This window comes from Pistacia vera, unplaced genomic scaffold, assembly GCF_008641045.1.
Source record: "Pistacia vera cultivar Batoury unplaced genomic scaffold, PisVer_v2 Contig293, whole genome shotgun sequence".
In the NCBI taxonomy this organism is placed as follows: Eukaryota; Viridiplantae; Streptophyta; class Magnoliopsida; order Sapindales; family Anacardiaceae; genus Pistacia; species Pistacia vera.
The window spans coordinates 529,496-551,748 of NW_022196105.1; the positions used below are offsets into that span (position 1 = coordinate 529,496).

The 22,253-nt window shown below is 34.5% G+C and overlaps 3 protein-coding genes across 3 annotated transcripts; 1 reads left to right on the forward strand and 2 right to left on the reverse strand.

Moving 5' to 3' along the window:
- Window positions 1-5,876, forward strand: LOC116135033 (probable LRR receptor-like serine/threonine-protein kinase At1g67720). Its single transcript, XM_031420738.1, has 9 exons — window positions 1-170; window positions 268-811; window positions 1,257-1,723; window positions 2,031-2,166; window positions 2,270-2,341; window positions 2,422-2,490; window positions 2,725-2,796; window positions 5,403-5,474; window positions 5,557-5,876. Exons 1-9 carry the CDS (start codon window positions 92-94, stop codon window positions 5,597-5,599), a joined length of 1,554 nt encoding a protein of 517 aa, XP_031276598.1. The 5' UTR covers window positions 1-91; the 3' UTR covers window positions 5,600-5,876.
- Window positions 5,877-7,023: 1,147 nt separating this feature from the next.
- Window positions 7,024-7,941, reverse strand: LOC116135007. Its single transcript, XM_031420700.1, has one exon. The coding sequence runs from the start codon at window positions 7,917-7,919 to the stop codon at window positions 7,143-7,145; it is 777 nt and encodes a 258-aa protein (XP_031276560.1). The 5' UTR covers window positions 7,920-7,941; the 3' UTR covers window positions 7,024-7,142.
- Window positions 7,942-17,252: 9,311 nt separating this feature from the next.
- On the reverse strand, window positions 17,253-18,554 carry LOC116135021 (probable membrane-associated kinase regulator 1). Its single transcript, XM_031420721.1, has one exon. The coding sequence runs from the start codon at window positions 18,462-18,464 to the stop codon at window positions 17,490-17,492; it is 975 nt and encodes a 324-aa protein (XP_031276581.1). The 5' UTR covers window positions 18,465-18,554; the 3' UTR covers window positions 17,253-17,489.
- Window positions 18,555-22,253: the final 3,699 nt, after the last annotated feature.

Sequence of the window (22,253 nt, forward strand, 5' to 3'; positions counted from 1 at the left end):
TCCAACTCTCCTTAGACCCGTTCACCCTTCAACAAACACTTAAACAGAAAACCCCCCTAAATCTTTCTCATGTCAACCTTTTCTCTTCGCAATGCCCTCCCTTCATTTTCTGCTTCCCCTTCTTTCCCTTCTCTCTCTTCTCCCCCTCTCCCTCGCTCAGTCCCCACGAGGTAATTCCAATCTTCTTCTTTTAATTTAACAATTTCTTCTTCTTCTTCTTCTTCTTCTTTTTTTTTTTTTCCTTACAATTCTCTACGGTTCGTTTAGGTACTTTTATTGATTGCGGTGCCCTGGTGGGATCCACAATTAACGGAATCGAATGGCTTCCCGACACCGGTTACGTCTCGAGTGGGACTCCCAAGAACATCACGACTACCGTCACGGTAGAAACTCTCTCCACAGTCCGATCATTTCCGAACAAGCTTCACTGCAAATTCTGTTATGAAGTTCCCGTGTTTCGCGGGGCGAGGTACATGGTCAGGACCACGTACTACTATGGAGAGGTCAATGGCAGGGATTCTCCCCCGGTGTTCGATCAGATGGTGGATGGGACTTTCTGGAGCGTGGTCAATACGACTGCGGAATATGAGCAAGGCTTGTCGTCGTATTACGAGGGAGTCTTTTTGGCTCAACGGAAGAGTATGAGTTTGTGTATCGGATCAAATAATCATACGGATTCTAACCCGTTTATTTCAGCTTTGGAGTTTGTGATTCTGGAAGATTCGGTTTATAACGCCACGGATTTTAACAAGTATGCGCTCAGTTTGGTTTCCAGGCATAGCTTTGGATACAATGGAACAGACAACATCAAGTAAGCTAATAATTTTGTTTCTTCCGTCAATGTTTTTAAATTCGTATTAATTAGAATTTGGTATCTGTTTTAATTTCATATGGAATAATTTAATCTTTGGTTTGTTAATATGTAAACGGGGGTTGTAAATTTGGAACAAAATCAATGTAATTTTTTGCTGTCATAAGCAAGAAAAATAGTTTGCTTATTAGTTTATTAGCTCAGAAAATTTTAATTATTGCGAAGATAAAAGTTTAATGTCAAATAACCTGAATCATACAGAAAGAATGATCTATGTGCTCCTTAAAAATAAATAAGTAAATAAACACTTTTTGGATACTGAAACTTGCTTTTCTTCAGAGCACTCCAAATGGACTCTAAATAAGTTTCATGAGATAACAGTCATGATTGTCCGATTTGATATTTTGAATACCTTCTCTTATTTTGAATTTTTTGGTATAAACAGATATCCTGATGACAAATTTGATCGATATTGGGAGCCATTTGGAGACAATGCCCATATGGTAGCTGGAAACAAAAATGTATCTGTTTCTGGTTTCTGGAATCTTCCACCTAAGAAAATATTTGAAACTGCATTGGCAACTGGCCCAAAAAAACACATGGAATTGATATGGCCTCCAGTGTTACTTACAAATTCCAGATACTACATTGCGCTATATTTTGCTGATAATCCTGATTCTTCCTCACTTGGGGGCTCAAGGATGTTTGACATTATTATAAATCATGTACCGTACTACAGAAACCTGAGTGTGAAACCAGATGGTGCTGTTATCTTTGCTAAACAGTGGCCTCTTAAGGGTGCCACTAATATTACTTTGATTCCTGTTGCTGGTTCAAACAAAGGTCCTCTAATCAATGGTGGGGAGATCTTTCATCTGTTGGACCTTGGAGGGAGAACTCTCACACGAGATGGTATGTTAAGTAACAGTGTATGGAAATATATCGGACAAGTGAATAATTTTTTTTTTCCCATATAACTGTCATTCTTCTTCAAGGACCTGTTTGTGCCTGGTTGAAACTCATATTTAAACAAAATAATAACGAAATGAAGTTTATGATTGAGGGAACCAAAAAAAAAGAAGAATGATTTTTCATGCAATTAGATAGTTGATTGTTTAATCATGTATTCTGCCATGCACTAGGCATTATGACTTGCATATGACTTTGCCTTTGGGTATGGATCCGGAACCCTTACATAAATTTGCATATCTTATTGCAGTAATAGCATTAGAAAAGTTTAAGAAGAGCCTCCAGAACCCTCCACTTGATTGGAATGGTGATCCTTGTTTGCCCCATCTATATTCGTGGACTGGAATTACATGCTCTTATGGCCGCCGAATTCGTGTAGTTACCTTGTGAGTTGGAACTAGACATTACTGTGGTTATCATCCTTGCATTATGTTATTGTCTCTAATAATCTACTATTATCTCTCTTTTTTTTTTTTTTTTAATTTCCAGAAATTTGACAAATATGGGTCTGTCAGGAACATTGTCACCCAATATTTCCAGATTGTCAGCACTGAATGGCATGTAAGTTGTCAGACAAAATTGCCAATTACTGGAATTTAGAAATAAGTATTTGCTGATAGATGATCTTTTGTTATTGACAGCTTGCTTGGAAACAACAACTTGTCTGGAACAATTCCTGATCTCAGTTCCTTAACGAGGCTGGGGAAGTTGTATGTTGTTACTTCTCTTCTGTTTTTGCATTAGTGTTTCTTGTTGTGCTTTAAGTGATCCATTTGATTGCACATGGAATATATCAGTGAGTTAATATATAAAATGCTATCATAAATTGCAACATGAAATTTATTATCCCTGCATTTATAATACAGTAATTCATTTGTTATCTGGGGATTGTTATATATTTCTGCCTGTTCAATTGTCTGATTTAATGTTGTTTCACATTAAAGGCATTTGGAAGACAATCGATTCAGTGGAGAGATTCCAAAATCCCTTGGAAACATTTCAGGCTTGCGTGAACTGTAAGTCATGCTCTCACAACAAAATATACATGGCTTTTCTCCTCCTTATCATTATATGCTATTAATGATTGCTCTACTCTGACTACTTAAACACTACTTTAGTCTTACATACAACTATCACAATGCAGGGAATTTAGTGCATAAACCTGTTTGTTCTATGGTATATTTATAGGTCTTCTATGCTTATAACTTCTTTACTAAAATTACAGAATCTTCAATTAGTGTCTCTGAATCAAAGTATTCAGGAAGTATTGATCCTTCACAGCTAAATTCAGATTTATTTAAATAATGGGATTCTTTCCTCAAACATACCGAGACTTTTAATTAGAATCTTCAATCTAGAACCACTGTAATGGTATGGTTATTATATATTAAATCTCTGGTGTTGTATCTCTTCACAGTTTGTAGATAAGCTTTTAATGTGAGGTTAGACAAATGTCCATATACCTCTCTCTGCATATATTTCAGACCCACCTTATACGACTTGCATACCATGGCTTCAGCAGCTATGCTAAATCATATTGTTTTTTGGTAAAAGAGACACACTCACCTGTATGGAGCATTAAAACTAATGGCTGAACATGTGGAAGCCTTATTTATGAGGTGGTAACTAGAGTTGATTTTTGCATTCTATCATATCCCAGCCCAACTGGACTGTGTTTCAGCTTTTCTGGCAAATATACAAATAATAAGGTGCCCATTATTAGCGCTTCACATCACAGTATGTGTGAGCATTTATGTCATACTGCAGAAACAATAGATTACATAAATACCCCATAAATATCCCTTATGAGGCGACATATCCGAATTGAACTTTTAGATCTCTATGTAATGTACCTGAGGCACTTGAAAGACTATAGATTGGCTTGCTGGAGAGAACTTTGGTTATAATGTAAAAGTATTAATCATGTTCAATTAGGTATTTGGGTGACCTAAGGACAATACTATACTAGCAAGAACTTGTTGATTTTATTTTATTTTATTTTGAACTGGCTGGAGAAGAAATTGTTGTTGCAAAGTGTTAGGATCCCACACTGGAAAGGAAAAGGGTGGGCATGTGGGTTATAAAGGGCTTAGGGCACCCTCCCTTGGCAAGCCGGTTTTCCAAGAAGAGTTATATCCGAGCCCAAAAAAGGTCCACTTCCCAGCCCAATTGTTTGAGTTGTTAAATGGGTTTCTATCAAATGGTATCAGAGCCAAACTCCATTAGAGCCCATGTTTGGGAGGGGGCGACCTGGGAAAGGGCTACCTAGGAAGGGGCGACCTCTGAGAGTAGGCCACTCAGAGTGGGCCAACGATGTTTCTAAAGGGGTGACCTCAGAAAGGGCTATCTGGGAAGGGGCGACCTGGGAGAGTAGGCCACCCAGAGTGAAGTCGTCCAAAGTGGGCCAACGATGTTTTGGAAGGGGTGACCTTGGAAAGGGCTACCTGGGAAGGGGCGACCTAGGACAGTAGGCCACCCAGAGTGAAGCCGTCCAGAGTGGGCCAACGTGGATGTTGGGTCTCGATGCGTGGGGTAATGTTAAGATCCCACATTGGAAGGGAAAAGGCTGGACATATGGGTTATAAAGAGCTTTAGGTACCCTCTCTTGGCAACCCGGTTTTCTAATAAGAGTTTTACCCAAGCCACAAAAGGCTCACTGGCCAGCCCAATTGTTTGAGTTGTTAAATGGGTATCTATGACAAAGTAACATCAGGAAGCAAGCATCATAAAAAAATTGACAGTGGAATTTGTGCTGGTAGTTTAAGAAATTTGAAAACTAAGTGCTCCTTTGCTGAATATTACATGTTTACAAATGTTTGATTTCAGCAAGTCAGTTGGCAAGAAGATAGGATAGAAATACCATTGTCCAATTAAAATGTAGACCGTCTCACTTTCGATCCTGTAAATCCTTAGTTAATGCCATAACTGATTCAGGATGGAGTCTAAGTTGGGTTTTGACTTGATAATACATGTTTCACTGTTTTGGATTTCCTATGATTTAGCTCCTCCATCTATTCTATGCCTTCAAAACTTTCTGGTACTTGATGCATCACGAGTGGTTTCTAACTCAGATCATAATGAGAATTATTATTATAATTATGTTATAATTATTTTTTATATATAGAAGCTCCATAATGGGTTGATCTAGAGGAATTTTTAGGATATTGCAGGAACAAGTTTTGTTGAGAATGATGTTGGCAAAAAAGATATGTTTGTTCATAGGGCCATAACTTGCCATATGAACGTTGCGGGACATCTACTAGTCTCGTTTGTTTGTGTAGAATAGCTACCAGTTGACGTATTTCGTGATCCATGCTTTGTTATTTGACAGAGTGATTCTGACAAGTTTAAATTTTAGACTTGTTTTGCCATTAATTCATTTATTTACATTAAGCCAGTTCCTTCCTCTATTCTGATTGTTGATGCTTTTTACCATATTTTTCAAATGCACGCTTGTTTTTATTTTTCTTATATATCCAGATAATTTTTTTCCAATTATTGCTTTGCATGACAACACAATTGGACAGTTGTTTGAAGCATCTCTTTTCCATCTGGAGTTTTGTACTGGATTGTCTATGATTTGATTCTTCATGTATCTGACAGAGTTCCTTTTGTCTTTCAGATTCCTACAAAACAATAATTTGACTGGTCAAATTCCAAGTAGCCTCCTTAGAAAAGCTGGATTAAACCTTCAGTGAGTTTAATATTTGCAAGTCCTATTTTTCACAACTTCGCAATTACCAATTTAAGCTAATTGTTTTAACTTTCTTTATCAGGACTTCTCCTGGAAATCAACTTTCTTCTCCACCACCATATTGAGCAAATGACTACATTCGGTATGAAGGTGACAGCACTGTATTTATCACGGAACTTGATTTCAGCCACTTCTGTGAATCTATATTAACTACATAAATAGCCCCGGCCATAACATTTGGTTTTGAAAATTTTGATTACTTAGCTTCAATGAGGAATTTAAATTCTCATACTTAGCTTTCTCTAGTTTAACCATGTAAAAGCTCGTGAATGCAATTTGGAGCCTCCATAATTGTGTACTTGTAATTGTTGTCCATATGCAGTCAGTCTGGAATTTTTTTTTTGTTTTGGGGCTTGGGATAAATGGATCTTGTTTTCAGATTGTATTTCACAATTGTCATTGTAAAGGTATCTTTTAATTTTATATTATATTATATTTTTTATATTTCTGTTCCAAGTATAGGATTGTACAATGTACGCCCCGTATGATGTAGCTGTTTTTTGTCTTTTTGTGGCTTACCTGATTGCACTAATTGGAAGCAGATATAAACATATACCTTACTTGTTTTTTTCTCAATTTCTTCGGCTGCCATTTGACCGACACTTGGTTATCTGACTTACAGGTCGATAAAATTTTGTGACATCTGTGTGTGAAATTGCGTTCAACCCTATAAATGTGCTATTTTCTGTAAGTAATATTGTGGGAGTTTGAATTCCTCTGCTATTGAAACGGACCCTCCATTGTTACCTGACAAACCCATCACTATTTCATTCAAAATGGTGGTAAAAAGTTATCAGCATTTGAACTTCTGATTGTCTTTTACGTGATAAGGATAGTTGAGTTGGACACTGGCAGTTAGCTATGCTTAGAGATCATAAATTGACTTTTTATCTCCTTAATTGATGATTCGGGTAAGATTTAGTTATTCTAAAGCACTTAATTTTACTTGATCCATGTGGGTTTGAATATCTTAAATGAGTTGAGGATTTACTCTGTCGTGCAAAGAGTAGATCGAGGTCCCTCACCTTTATAGAAAGAGAAGAGGAATTGAGCTGTATGGTCAGATTAACACAGGCATAGCCCACCTCTCCGCCATTTACTTATTTCCTCTTTGGGCAGAGAAGATAACATCCTTTCTGATTTATAATGGAGACTCAGAGCATATGCTCTCCAGGCCTTTCTCTTTTACCAAAAATAATTCAAAATTCATTAGTGCAAACTGCTAAGCCCATTTACCAGATTCTTCTGCCTCTGGCTGATTTTAATTTTTTGTAGGACCCCGCGATTCAGAATCACTGCATCCTGCATGTGGCATGACTGCTCACATACTTCTTCCTATCCATGACAGCCAGAGAAATGCTGTTTCAATTAACACAAGAAAAGAAAACAAAAGCAAAGAAAAAGAAGAGAGGATACCATGCAATAAATATAAAAGTTAGCATTTACATTGTAATACATCTGATCCAACATTATCAACATTAATCTAACGAGAAAACAGAGAAAAAAAAAAATTCAAATGTAGAATGAAATTTAAAGAAATGAACATATTAGACAATACTAGATATGAGATGAAAATTCCGCTACATGCAACTTTGTGATCTTTTTAATTCACCTCTCTAATCTTCCTTTCTTGAGGGGAAATAGAGGTGGCAAAGCACTGCTCTTCACTTGTGTGCAAATGGGCACATTTATCATTGGCCTTATTCTGATACTTGCTGATCTTGTTCTCTCCAGCCCCTTCTTTATCCTCTTCACATGCTTCTCTCTGTTCCCAGCACCTTCCTTCTTTGCTTCTGTAGTAGCCACATCGGCTAGTGAGCTTGAAGAAGATGATGTCGAGGAGGAAGAAGAAGATGGTGACAAAGAAGAAGCACGTTGCTTCTTTAACCTCAGTAACTCTTTCCATAAAACGGTGCATTTTGGTGGCCTTGGAGAAGGGTCATCATCAACAAACCAACTTACTCTAGGTTCAGCCGCTTCTTTGTTTACCTCTTCTTCTTCCGCATCTTTTGACTTCAAGCTGATCTTGTTGAGCTTCTCTGAGTGCTGCATTTGCCAAAAAGGGAGAAGCTTTCCGTCAAAGAAAAGCTCATCTGCAGTGAGCATGGTGTGGCTACTGACATTATTGTTAGAGAGAAACTCAAAGTCTACATTGATTCTGGCCTTTTCTCTCTCTCTTTCTTGGTCTTTTTCAATGTTTTCAGTGTGGGGGCTGATGGAAATGAAGTTGTTTTCATCAAGAAACTCAGCAGAGAAAGAGATTCTGGGACTTGTGGGTGGCTCATTAATGGATCTAGTGGTAGCTTCAGTAGCTTGAACAATTTCTACAGGGACCATTTTGGATTTGGTTTTGTTTGAGGAGAGATGTGGTTTGAACAAGTGCATGAACGTTGAGATTTATAAATGGAAGAAAGAAGCTTTATTGTTATTTGTAGTGAAACATTTAATCTATTTGTCTTCTTATTGTAAGTAAAATGTTTTTGGACGGTGAGATTATTAAAATTAAGTGGTCTGGTGATGGCGAAACAAGTGAGTTAAGGTTGTGCTTTAGAATATGGGAACATCACATGGAAGCCTTGGGAAATAAAAGACAAATACCTTTTTTCATCTTTTATTTTTATTTTTATTTTTTTAATGACTAGGGTGTCCAGGTCAGCTTATTCATACCTCAATTAATCTCTCGGGACTCTGAAACTACCGGTTGGATAAGAGCTTCAGTGGCTACCCTTATTAATAACTAAGGAGGGACCTGAACTGAAGACCTCTTGAGTAATACACCCAAAAATCCATATCGAATGCATTACTAATCGTTCCCTCTCGTCTCCTTATTCCCAAAAATCCCATTAAGAAGAAGAACTACCCAATTAGCAATGGGTTTTTCATGTAAACAAAAAACTTTTGATTAGATAGAGAAGGGTAATTATAAAGTTATCATATTATTTGAGATTATGATTGTGGGTTTTAAGTGTTAGTTAGGGAATTAGGCAATTGATTATTAATTTGGACTGGTCAAGAGAGATAAGCTTTTTGTTTAGTTTGACTCACTCTATTTGCTTTGCTTGCAGGATCATAACATGGGAAGAGTCCCACACATGTGGTCACATGAGAGTAATTTCTAGCCATGTGATACCTTAATCATACACATAAACAATACCATTTTCTTTACCAAAATACCCTTCAAAGACCTTGGTAAATTCTTGGTATACTCTGCATTTTCGTCCATATACCATGGGCTTTCTTGTCATCTGAGAAGATAATTCTACTGGCAGATATCATGTTCAGTTCTTTAAAAGCTTCTATTAAGATTTGGACATCTCTAATTAAAGTCCAGACAGCTAATAAACACAAGGGTAAAATCTTCTGGGCATTTTTATTTTTTTATTATTGTTATTAATTTGATTATTCATAAAATATACATGGGCAATTTGTGGTCCTGCTTTTGTCTTATAATTGAGGGAGACAATAAAGTTGAAGCTTGACAGACTTCATCAATAAACAACAAAAACTACATGTGATTCCCGAACCAAATTAAGATCAATTATGTGATTGCTGTGAGAATTCAACGTTAAGCCATTTCTATGCAATTAAACATCATCATTCATTAACCACCATTGGATTGTCGAACAGTTAATTAGGACTCTTGGATGTAATACTTCAGAGATTCTGAGTTTAACTTTCTTCGGTCGCTAATACGGGTGATCGCTAAAAAGTTTTATCCGACCGTTAATTTCAAGGTTTCGAAAGATTAATTGAGGTGTTCGCAAACTAATCTGATATTCTCTATTACCAACAAAAAAAAAAACATCATCATTCCTCTTCTTGTCTTTACCAACTTTGCCTTTTTCATTTTTCATTCTTTTTTCATTGAATTACCGAAAACCCTTTATGGGATTTTAGAAATTCCTTAAGAAATGTCAATCAAATTTATTACTAATTAAACAGAGTTTATGATTATGAGGAAAAGTGGTGTTTTTCTTTTTCATTTGCTTTTGTAAACTTTAGCGGGACGGAAGTTATGATGAGGGCGGAGTTACTTCAATTATGAAGAAAAAAAAGAGTACTGGGCCAAACGAACAGACCAGAAGTTTGAAGAGTAACAATTTCCTCCTCAAAATTTGGGATTCTGATACACCCAAATATTTCGGAAAGCAACAAATACACCCAAATAATTGGCCGACATTTACTTTATTTTATTATATAGATATTATAATGCCCTTTGTCTATTTATAATATTCTTTCAATTTTTACTTTAACTATATTATATGATATGCAAAGAACAAATATAGGTTTGGAAGGAGAATTTTAAGGTTTTTGGATAAGAGATTTATGTTTTATTTTAATTAATAATTTATTATATAAAATTAAATTAAATTATACACTTTAAATAAAATTTGAATAAAGGAAAAATAGGAGAAGAAAGTATAATAAGAAGTAAGATATTAAAGTTTTAACTATCTTTAAGTGGTCGAGTGATTTGATAGAAATCCTTAGGTATACTACTAAAAAGATAATGAGTTTGAATCCCTCCTCTGTTATTAATAAGGATAGTTACTGGAGTTCTTATCTGATCGATAGTTTCAGGGTCTCAAGAGTTTAATTAAGGTATGCGTAAGGTACTCTGGACACTCTTGATCTTAAAAAAAAAAAAAGATATTAAAGTCTTTTTGTAACAAAGTTTGAGATTTTGTTAAAATTTTATCAACTTTTGGGTGTTTTTGTTACTTTCCTCAAGTTCCAAGGATTAAACTGTTAATCCTTCGAAGTTAGAAGCCTCCTTTGTGGCATTTGATAAAAAAATTTTAATCAAATGACCCTGAAAAGACTCCAACGCAAAGGATTGGCAGTGTGCCTAACAAAAACTGAGTGGACCATGCATATTTTTTAATCTAATTTAATGAATGGGATTGGTTATGGTTTAATGCAAAAGCCTCGCTGTTAACATGAAACATTATGCGGCCAAGCTATTATTATTGCTATTGTTCCTATATTATTATATATTAAGCTCTGTATAGTAGCTGTTAATGGAGGACCCCACTGTGTTTTTGACTATGACTGACTTGATTTTATTCTAAGTTTTTTCTTAAGAGTATTTATACATCCTCAATTAATTGAGGTACGGTTAATTTTGTCGAGATCCTCTTGTATCTCAATTAATTTTTTAAAATTATAAAATTATTAGACAGATAAAAACTCTGATAGTTATTTTTATTAGTAATTTAGAAAAAACTTTAATTCGATATTTTTTAAATAATACACTTTAATGTTTGTAGTTCACTCAAGGTTCGAGAAAGGTAGTTATTATTAATTAGTCTAAATGACAACAGGCATCATAAGGTGGCCTGAATTTGCTGCTTTGGTTTTAGTTGGAGTTTTGATTTGAGTGGTATACTTATAGCCTAACCTAATCACTAATTATCTACAACCACTTGTCAGAATTAGGGCTGCATTAAAGTTGAAAATTAATTAATTTAATGCCCACCATTCCCATTTCCCAACCAAATCTTTGAATACAATCGCATGATATCTCACAATATTATTTCAGTCACGTTGGATGGTTAATGTTTAATACAATGGATTAAATTTTGAAATTCAAAAGAGAGAGAATTTGTGTTAAAGAATAAAGATGAGTAATTCCAATGTATAACAAGTTAATCATACAATTATCTTTTATAGGCTGATGTGTCGATGCTATATATTTTTATATCTATTACTTTAATTAATTTATTTAGATTAAAGTCCTGTTTTATTTATGGATTTTAAAATACTATTTTATTATCCAAATTTTTATTTTGATGATAAGCAGAGATCAAACTTGGTCTAGGCTGTTGGGACTTTGAAAAATGAGAGGCCGATGAGTCTTTTGATGGTAGAATATTGAATTTTGGTGGTTAGGATTGATCGAAATTTAACTAGAAAGGAACAACTGCGTAAATCCTAATCGCTCGATTGCTGGTGATTGGTTGGGTCGATGGGAGTAAGTTTTGAGAGGTTTTGGTGGTGAGTGATGTTTGGGAGAGAGAATAGTGGTTGTGTAATGTCACAATAATGCTGGAATTAGAAATAAAATATAAATTTGGATATTAAAATGGTATTTTAAAAGTATGTTGGTGGAAATGTGTCATTAAGCCATTATTTGGGTGGAAAAAAGNTTTGTAGTTCACTCAAGGTTCGAGAAAGGTAGTTATTATTAATTAGTCTAAATGACAACAGGCATCATAAGGTGGCCTGAATTTGCTGCTTTGGTTTTAATTGGAGTTTTGATTTGAGTGGTATACTTATAGCCTAACCTAATCACTAATTATCTACAACCACTTGTCAGAATTAGGGCTGCATTAAAGTTGAAAATTAATTAATTTAATGCCCACCATTCCCATTTCCCAACCAAATCTTTGAATACAATCGCATGATATCTCACAATATTATTTCAGTCACGTTGGATGGTTAATGTTTAATACAATGGATTAAATTTTGAAATTCAAAAGAGAGAGAATTTGTGTTAAAGAATAAAGATGAGTAATTCCAATGTATAACAAGTTAATCATACAATTATCTTTTATAGGCTGATGTGTCGATGCTATATATTTTTATATCTATTACTTTAATTAATTTATTTAGAAACCGGACTTTATGATGTTGTTTCATTCACGGGTTTTAAAATATTATTTTATTATTTTAATTTTTATTTTAATAATAAGCAGAGTTTTTTTATGGTGAAAAATTGAATTTTGGTGGTTAGGATTGATCCAAATTTAACTAGAGAGGGACGATTGTGTAAATCCTAATCGCTTAATTACTGGCGATTGACTGGGTCAACAGGAGTAAGGTTTGAGAAGTTTTAGTCGTGAGTGATGATTATGAGAGAGAATAGTGGTTGTGTAATGTCACAATAATGCTGGAATTAGAAATAAAATATAAATTTGGATATTAAAATGGTATTTTAAAAGTATGTTGGTGGAAATGTGTCATTAAGCCATTATTTGAGTGGAAAAAAGTTCGTTTACTCATTTATTTATCTCTAATTTAAAGTCTTCTAATTATACTAAAACATATTAAAAGTTTGTACATATATATACTTTCAGTTGATTCAGCTAGTAAAAAACTAAATGATTTAATTTATTGAAATTATTCAATAAACATTCATCTAAAAAACTTAGTAGTTAAGAGGAAGAATTCACAAAATAGTTATTTCAATACTAAGTAAAAGAATTCTTTGAATCTAACCACATAATTAAACTCAAAATGTTGTCATGGTGCATACAGTTTAATCATCTATTAAAGTCTACTCAAGAGAACAACTAAATTTTACCAGAGAAAAGCATTGGCTTCGGCCACGTACGGAATAATACCAGATTAGGCTTGCTCCACTCCATCATTGGGCCAAGACTTTGTCTTATTCCTGCTCAAAATAACATCTAAAGACTAAAATCGTTATAATCAATCTTTATCCATACACTTTGGAAAATAAATACACCGGAATCGAATATTTTTCTTTTATTTTTTTCTCCCTTAAAGAAAAATAGAATATGATTAAATAAATAAATAAAATATTATATATTATCCTTGAGAGCAATGTGATCTCTTTGGACTCCAGGAAACAGAAATTATGAATAATCTTCATTGTCTCAGTTATCAGTGTCAAGCTATATTTACTTATTTAGTGAGTGAAGACAAAACGATTAAATTATTATTTAATAAGAAATTGTGGTCTCATGAATTTGGCTTCATCATTCTGTAACTTTAAACACTACCAAGTTCGACAAACATAAAAGAACTTCCTCAAGCATGCAGCCGTAGCTTAAACAACACTATTTTGTAGTAATATTTAGAGCCTGAAACTTACAATTTTCTATGAAGCTATACTGGAATTAAACAGGAAAATAAGTGTTGGAAGGAGATGATTACAAGAGAAAGATAGCGAAAACCATGCACTTTGATTGTACTCTTTCATCATAAAAGCATACCTAATTATGCTTAGCCATTTATGACGACTGAGATAAGCTGTCCTTTTTAGAGACAGTTCAGCTTCAAGGACTTATATCATAACTGCATTCGATCTCGTGATTTACTGCTATTAATTACCACCAATTATTATGCATATCATCAAACACCAACGACAGTTTTATTTCGGATCGACACTTTTTTAACTCTTTATCCCTGCTAGAACTTCATGGGTTTGTCTAAAGATGTTTAAAGCCAACAGAATTATGACTACAAAAGTGGTCTATTTATGCTTCAAGGCTTACAGAATTCTACTTCAAGTTTTAATGTGATTATCACTTATAATAGATTAACCATAGAGTTTTGACAACAACCCATGCAAATGCAGTCACAAGATATCTTATATATCTGTCCTCATATGACAACTGCGGATGCTAAAATCACCAATGACAAAAGTTCAGGACATATTAAATTTCAACTGGCAGCTATTTTGACATTTTGTCGATGGCTTTAGAGACTTGGATCTTGTAAGGTGATTACTGATTAGGGATTAAAATGCAGCTGGGAAAAATAAATTTAATGCTCCGCCTAATCTAATTATTTTGTCTGCCCTCATTAACGTTTCGCCAAATTAACAGTTATGAATTAATTAGGGTTCCTTTTTGTCTTGTTGGATTAATCATTCTTCTCACAATTAGTTGTGTCTCAATAGACAATAGGGTTTTAATGTGGTTCTTTTTTTTATAATCGAAGTGTCTGAATCAGTTTGCGCGCATCGACTATAAGCCAATAAGTCAGATAAGATACAAATATGGCGAATGACTACTTTGTGAGACTCGAACATAAAACTTTTGGGTAACCTATCTAGATAACCGATCACAAAACTAGGGGTTAAATGTGGCTCTTTTAATTTCCACGGATAGAGTGTTATGGATTAATTGTATGAACCATCGAAAGGCATTGTCAATAAATTTGCATTGATACTTGTCCATTTTAAATGGAGAAACACCAAAATGCATTAAGCCATTAACCAACTAATCCATTCCGTATTACTGAAAACCGTATTTGGATGGTTGAAATTTGAACTATAATACAATGGGCTTCAAAGACAGCTCCCAAATTTTATGACATGATCTTTATTTAAAAAAATCTATAATATCATACAGTATAATACATATATATCATGAACGTGAGTTAAAAAAACCTTTATAATTAATCGATATAAACAAAATAACTGACATGGTAAATATTAATAATATTCTTGAATGTTTTCATTTTTAATCACATGCATATATGTAGAAAATGAAGGGACTTTATGGAGGTACTGGTATCTATAATGAGTTCTGAATCCTGAAATGGCGTTGTTTAACATGTACACAAGGCCCAGCCACGTGAACAAGAAGGGCAGGACCACCTCCATTTCAGTACTTACTTCTGCTCTACCATGTGACCTGCCTGCTTACACTTCCAGATCTTCATCTTCCTCCTCCTCCTCAAATCGGAGATTTATTATCATATCGTTTACTTGTTATCTGGGTTGGCTTCGCTGGCTTCTCGTGAATATACCAAAAAAAGTTTTTTATGTAAATTTTATCACGTGATATTTTTATTACGTATGAAAGAATTACTAAAAAGAGTTTATAAACAGACAAATATTAGGTCGACTGATCTGGCCGGTTCTGGTATATTTCTCAATCAGCAAGAGAGACACAAAATTAAGTTAAAAGGACAGCAATTTATGGCGTGGTTAACGCAACAACACGTAGGTAGAATGTGTTTGAGACGCATCAAACACTATAATTGATCCTTAAGAATAAGAACAGTATTAATTATGATAAGCTTAAGAACAGCAGTAATGGGATAAACTCTTAATCTCTCTAGTGGGTGGCTACCTACTGATTATCACCATTTATCTTCTTGTCCCTCTCAACTAATAGTATAGGTCATGCCTACAACATCAAACTAAAATTCCTATCAAACTTTATGTACTTATTTTGCTTTGCCACGGAAATTGCTAATTACAAAAGCCAATATGACAGTTCTCATAACGTGTCTATTGCGGATTTATAACAATTTTTTTATTTTTTTATTTGTTATGATTGGGGGTATCTGGTCCAGTTTATGCGCACCTCAATTAATCTCTCGGATCCTGAAACTATCGATCAGATAAGAACTCTAGTTGTCATCCCTATTACTCTATTAGCACCCGAAGAGAGACTTAAACTCAAGACCTCTTGAGTAATACACTAAAGAGTCTCTATTGAAACACTCGGTTACCTAGGGTTGGTTAATTTATAACAATTTCCTCCTCAAGGTTTGGGTTTTTCTACTTTTTAGTTTATTGTATAAAATTAAATAATAATTTAACTAGTTATATATTTATTTAAATTATAGTTTGTTATATAAAATTGATTAAAAAATAATACTATTTATATAGTTAGAATAAAATTCATAAGAATATATAATTAGATGAAGGGTATTATGGTAAAGTAATTAACTTTTTGGATGCATTTGTAACATTCCTCAAACCTGAAGTAGGAGGAAATTGAAACTCTGTTTATCGCGGTTATAAGATTTTACCGTTAATGTTGACATGAATACGTGTATGTACTGACGTGATGACTTATGGGTCAAAGGCTCAAGGATCAACGGGGCTTCAGAATTCAAAGTATATATGCACGTAGAAATATAAGTAGGTCCTAGATGTGGACCCCCCCTATATAAGTTAGATTTGAAAAGATCTACAGATCAGCGATGATGACTAGTCCATTGTATCCGTTCTGATTTCTGAACGCACACCGAATCAAATTACACTACTAGACAAATCACTGCCAATGTACGGTTATCATTTCATCATAAATTTTCCGTATCAGTACTGTGCCATTAGCTACCATGCTGCCCCTGTTCCATCCACACAAATAAACATCAACGAACCCCAAGCCTTCAATCTCAAGGGAGCCAACCGCGCGTCAAGTTCTCTACTCACGAGAACCGTCCATCTAAATTCATGCACTCTTCAGTCTTCACATTTCGGATTATTTTGCTAATTGTAATTAATAGTTTTATCATATTAATCACATGTATTGTCAAACTTCATATAAACTACATATTTATGGCAAAATTCCAAGATGTCACATGGTTTCATTTTACTTTTGAGGAACCATATATTCAATAATTTGGCATCACATGATGTTGACGCTAATCATAATGAGTTGACTTGCAACTCACTGGAAAAAAAAATTTCCTTGATAATTAAAGTTATTAATATATAGTTATTATTATTATTATTTTTTTTTTAATGATGAGGTATTTGGTTAAGTTTATGCATATCTAAATTAATCCTTCGAGATACATGTAAGCTTTATATATGCATTTTGAATCTCTATAGAAGTAGATTTGAACTCTTAATTAATTATACGAATTTATATAAATTTAAAAATTTATTCAAAATTGTTAAGGCCCTACACAGCTACACTCGTTGAATATGAATAGAGAGTTCCAATTCAAATTTGAAATATTAATACAAAACTTAAATGGTATGTCTCACAAAGAGTAATAAATACCAGTATACCACCGTCTTATCGAAGCCTTGAAGCTTCATTAACTCTCACGCACATGGATGATTCCAATAACCAAACTCAGACTTCTATTTCAAATAATAATAATATGTACATTTTGATCAGAGTGCTGAATGGCAGCCAAATTTTCAGGCCCGAAAGCCAATTCTTTCATGTAGAGAACAGATACAATTAAAGAGAAACGGACAAAAAAAAAGGAGGGCAAACGTAAAGTGGGTTTTGCTATGAATTAAAAACAAAGGAAAAAACCTAAAAGTTACAAATTCCAAGACTTGAAGTTAAGAGTAGAGACAATAATATTCCAAAATGAAACGATAACTTCACATGCAACTTTTACCACCTCACGTTAGAGTCACTTCAGAATCCCACGACGCCGTATCAGACAAAAGAGATATATTAATATCGCACTGTTAAATAATAATAATAATAATTATTAATCTCAAATTTCATTACTGACCAAGCTCTTGTTCATGGAGTTCTTGCAGTGGGCAATTGCACCTTGAATTGCACTCTGCAACTCCTCCATTGTCGATGAATTTGAAGAGTAGTGGCCCCCACTCACACCTGAGAATCCACTTCGAGAAAGTATTCCTGAGTGACTTGGCGATGACCTCATCGACGACGGACAGCTTGAAATACAGCTTCTCCTTCTTGGGTACCTTAGATTTCCGGAGAAAGAGTGGGAAATTCCACTACTACTTTCTTTCACTGCGTTCTTGCTGTATATGTCTATATCTCTTACAGATCTCTCTGCTTTTATTGCTGCTACTGATCCTCCTCCCATTTTTTGCTGTTGTTTTTGAGATAATTTCTCATACAATGGCTTCACTTTCTTCAAATATTTTCTTATCACCTCTTTCGCGGACGTGCTCATTCTTTTTACGGAAGAACTAGACATGTTATCCGGGTCACGACTCTTCGACGACTCCTTTTTAAACACGGATGAGAATCTTGACAAAGAGAAGTACTTGTTTTTCTTGATCTGACTTTGAAAACTCTGGTTACCATTCAGTCTTCTGAATTCGTCGTCCTCGGTAACTGAACTGGGTCGTGACGAGTCACACTCAGCAAGCAACACAAGGTCGCTGGTGAAGGAGGAGTTGGATTCCTGAGAAGAGGCGCTGCCGGTGGAGTCACGTGAGGCGGTGGTGGTTGTGTCGGAGGAGGAGGAGGTGCTCGAGGAAGCTAGAAGGAGTGTACGGACCATGGAGATGCGAGGGGAGAGATGGAGGGGTAAGAGCTGGCCCTTGTAGAAGAGCTCATCGGCGGGGCAAAGAGTTGAAGAAGACTTGTTGCGTGGAGAGATTGAAATGGTGAATTCAAAGTCTGAGGAGGACGATGAAGAAAAAGAGTGGGATGGTGAGGGTGGTAGAGTTTGAGATCTTGATGAATCTTTCTCTCTTCTCCTCCCCATCTCTGCTGCTACGTCATCAACTAAATCAAACTATTAATTTTCGGTATAGAAAGAGAGAAAACAAAGTCTTGAAAGCAAAAACTGAAAGACGAGTTAGATGGGTGTTTCTTATAATAACTTATTCGACACTTCAAGTCTTCAACAATGGATGGTATTTGTTTGACTTCACGCGCTGTGGTTGAGTGTTTTAAACACATGCCACTCTTTGTTGATCAAATAAATTATAATTAAGTTATTTTACAATATTAGAAAAGAGTAAACGACTTTTTCTCACCCATGGTCTGCCTTAGGGACACTTTTAACTCGTTAATATCTAAAATATACTTTATTTTCTCAATCGATGTTTAACAAGTTACTAAAAGTCATAATAAGAGGGCTTCTTTCAGAGTAAAGGTTGATGGATCGAATGGTGGTGACCAATTAAATATTCATCGTTAGAATTAGCCGAAAATCAGCTAAGAACAGAAAGTTCTAAGTTTGTAATGGTCGACAATCGACAAGAGATTAGGTGTTATAGTGAAATGAGTCTTGTAAAGAATAGATAGGAGGTTCAAATGGTGGTGATAAAGAGAATTCTTACCGTCGAAATTGGGTTTGGGTAGTAATGAAATACTAATTTTGGGTGAAAAATGGTATTTTGAAACTTTTAGGTGGGAAAGTGTGATTAAGGCAAACCATGGGTGGGAAAAAGTCGTTTACTCTTTTAGAAAACTATGACCCGAAAAGAGTTCCAATCATTGAATAGAAATGGAAAGTTTTTAGTATAAAGTAATATATGGTTGAGATTTTATAAAAGGAAATACAGGAAAAAAAAAGAAAATTAATTGTTTTTCTTGAATTGTGTGTTACGTTAAATTAATGTGGGTGGTTAGAGAAATGGTGGGGGATCTTAGCAATAGGAAGGGGAAGCACATGGAAGTTTGAATTGAAACGTCTCTTTCTCTATCAGTGCAAAATGGGTGAGGAGTAGGACTGAGGACAGAGGAAAGTGTTTAACTTAACAGTCATGCCGTGCAATTAGGTGTCACGTGCTTTAAACGTGAAATGTGGGGTTGGATCATGGGTTAGAAAGATTAAGATTAATATTTTAATTAAGAAACAAAAATCTATAATTAATTATTAATTAATTTACGCTGAGTTAGCAAATTTATAGCATGCATAAAAAGGCAGCTGGGTTCTCTAATTAGTAATTAGTATGGTCAGTATCTGCCGACTCATATCACAGTTGTACAGTCCAATCCAATGCTTATTTGTTAATTAATTTCTTTTTACCTGGTTTTAATCAGTTTTGACCTGTTATACAGCTGTTTTTGCCCTAAAAGCTGTGGATTTAGTTGTGTTTAATTACTTCTAAACAAGGTGGACGGTTTTATCTTTGGACCACGGAAGTTGTTTGACTAAAATATAGATTGGGAAGGCAGGAAAGATTGATCAGCCCAACTGATTTACAGTCGATTAAGGAGATTTTAAAATAAAAACGATAAAATCCTATAAATTAATGAGTAAAACCACTTTTTCCCAACCCAAATAATGGCTTAATAACACTTTCATACCTACAGACTTTTAAAATACTATTTTATTACACAAATTATATTCCGATAACGAACAGAGAGTCAAATCGATCCAAACTATTGGGGTTTTTGAAGAGAGGAGATCAATGAGTCTTTTGATAGGAAAAAGTTGGATGTTGGTGGTTGAGATTAGGAGTGAAATGGAGTAGAGTATCTGGGTACTCGAACTCGACTTGGTTGCTATAATACTGAGTACGAGCCTTGTCGAGCCTGATGAACCGAGTTCGAACTCGAACTCAATACCTAAAAGTCGAATTCGAACTCTGATAATCGAGTTTTAGTAGTGTTTTTCGAGCTTTTTATATGGTGATCAAACTTGACTCATGAGATTATTCAAGCTACTCTAACTCGACTCAACTAATGTTGAGACAAATTCGAGTCAAAGCTGAGCTGAGTTGCTTGATTTACACCCTTAGTTGAGATTGATAAGAATTTGACTTGAGAAAAGCGGTTGCGCAAATCTTAATCGCTCAATTGTCGATGATTACCGGGGTTGACGGGAGTAGAGTTTAAGGGGTTTTGGTGAATGATTATTAGAGAATAGAATGGTGGTGGTGTGGAGTCACAACGATGCCGGAATCAGAAATGGAATACAGAATTGGGTTGTAAAATAATATTTTAGAATTTTGTGAGTAGAAAAGTGTTATTAAGCCATTATTTAGGTGGGAAAATGTCGTTTACTTAATTATTTTAAATTAATATATTTTTTATTGAACAGAAGGTCTTAGGACAAAAAATCGACTCACTGAAAGATATGACATTATATTATAATAATTCCGTTATATATGTGTATTTTTTATTTTATTTTTGTAATTTATGAAAAATATTTTGATTTTACATATACTTAAACTAATAAGGTTATTTAGTCAAGAATAAGATAGATATAACTATGATTTGAAACACATGAAACGCATGCAGACTGGGGATTGGCTTTTTGTTTTATAATTTGTTTTTAACAACAAATTAACACTGGTTAATGATCGTCCGCTTAGCTGTTCAAGATCTTCAGGGCCAGTATATAGATCTTGCATGCGCAGTTTAAATCATAAATTTCTTCAAAGTAATTAATTAACTAATTAAGCCCAGAGAAAGCAAATGTAATACCAAAAAACAAGTTCATTAAATTAAAGAAGAAGAATCGAAATGTGTAACTCCCTCATCATTGGACAAGTGTAATAATCCTACTGGTCGATCAAATTCATTGATCAAAGACTTACTTAATTTCTCAATGTTCCTCGATATGATCACGTCTAGTTCTCGAGTTTAATGCTAATTGGTTTCGATGTACTTAAGGTTTAAACAAAATTGAACTTTTTTCTAATGTCAAATTGTCGATTAATCTTCTCCTTCAGAATCTAATCTCACTGCACAAATCGATAATCATAGTACAGTTTCAATGAATAATCTAATGGTTAAACAGTGTTTTAAAATACGATAATATCATGGCCAGCGTCGATGCTTCTTTCTCACGTGACCTCCGCTATGTGTTCCTTGAAACTGAGATCCTTCAATATTTTATTGGCTCATTCATAGAGAAACCAGTTCAGTTATTGCATTGCAGAGGAATATGTTGAACTATTTCTGCAATTTTGACGTATAAGTATCTTCATTAGTTAATGATCATGGATTCACTTCCGATATTNTAAGGTTTAAACAAAATTGAACTTTTTTCTAATGTCAAATTGTCGATTAATCTTCTCCTTCAGAATCTAATCTCACTGCACAAATCGATAATCATAGTACAGTTTCAATGAATAATCTAATGGTTAAACAGTGTTTTAAAATACGATAATATCATGGCCAGCGTCGATGCTTCTTTCTCACGTGACCTCCGCTATGTGTTCCTTGAAACTGAGATCCTTCAATATTTTATTGGCTCATTCATAGAGAAACCAGTTCAGTTATTGCATTGCAGAGGAATATGTTGAACTATTTCTGCAATTTTGACGTACAAGTATCTTCATTAGTTAATGATCATGGATTCACTTCCGATATTCCATGATCATAACTTACGTAAAAGATTATGCTGATTCAATTAGGAGAGACATTCGAATATTATTTAGAGTTTATTATCACAACTTATAATGTATGATTGAATCCTGATTCAATTGCCTACGTACGAATTCAATGTATGGTTCAAATTAAAAAGGGACAAAACCATGTAAAATGTCCCATAGGGTCGTAATTTAGTTTTGTTATACGAGGATGTGCGATCAAC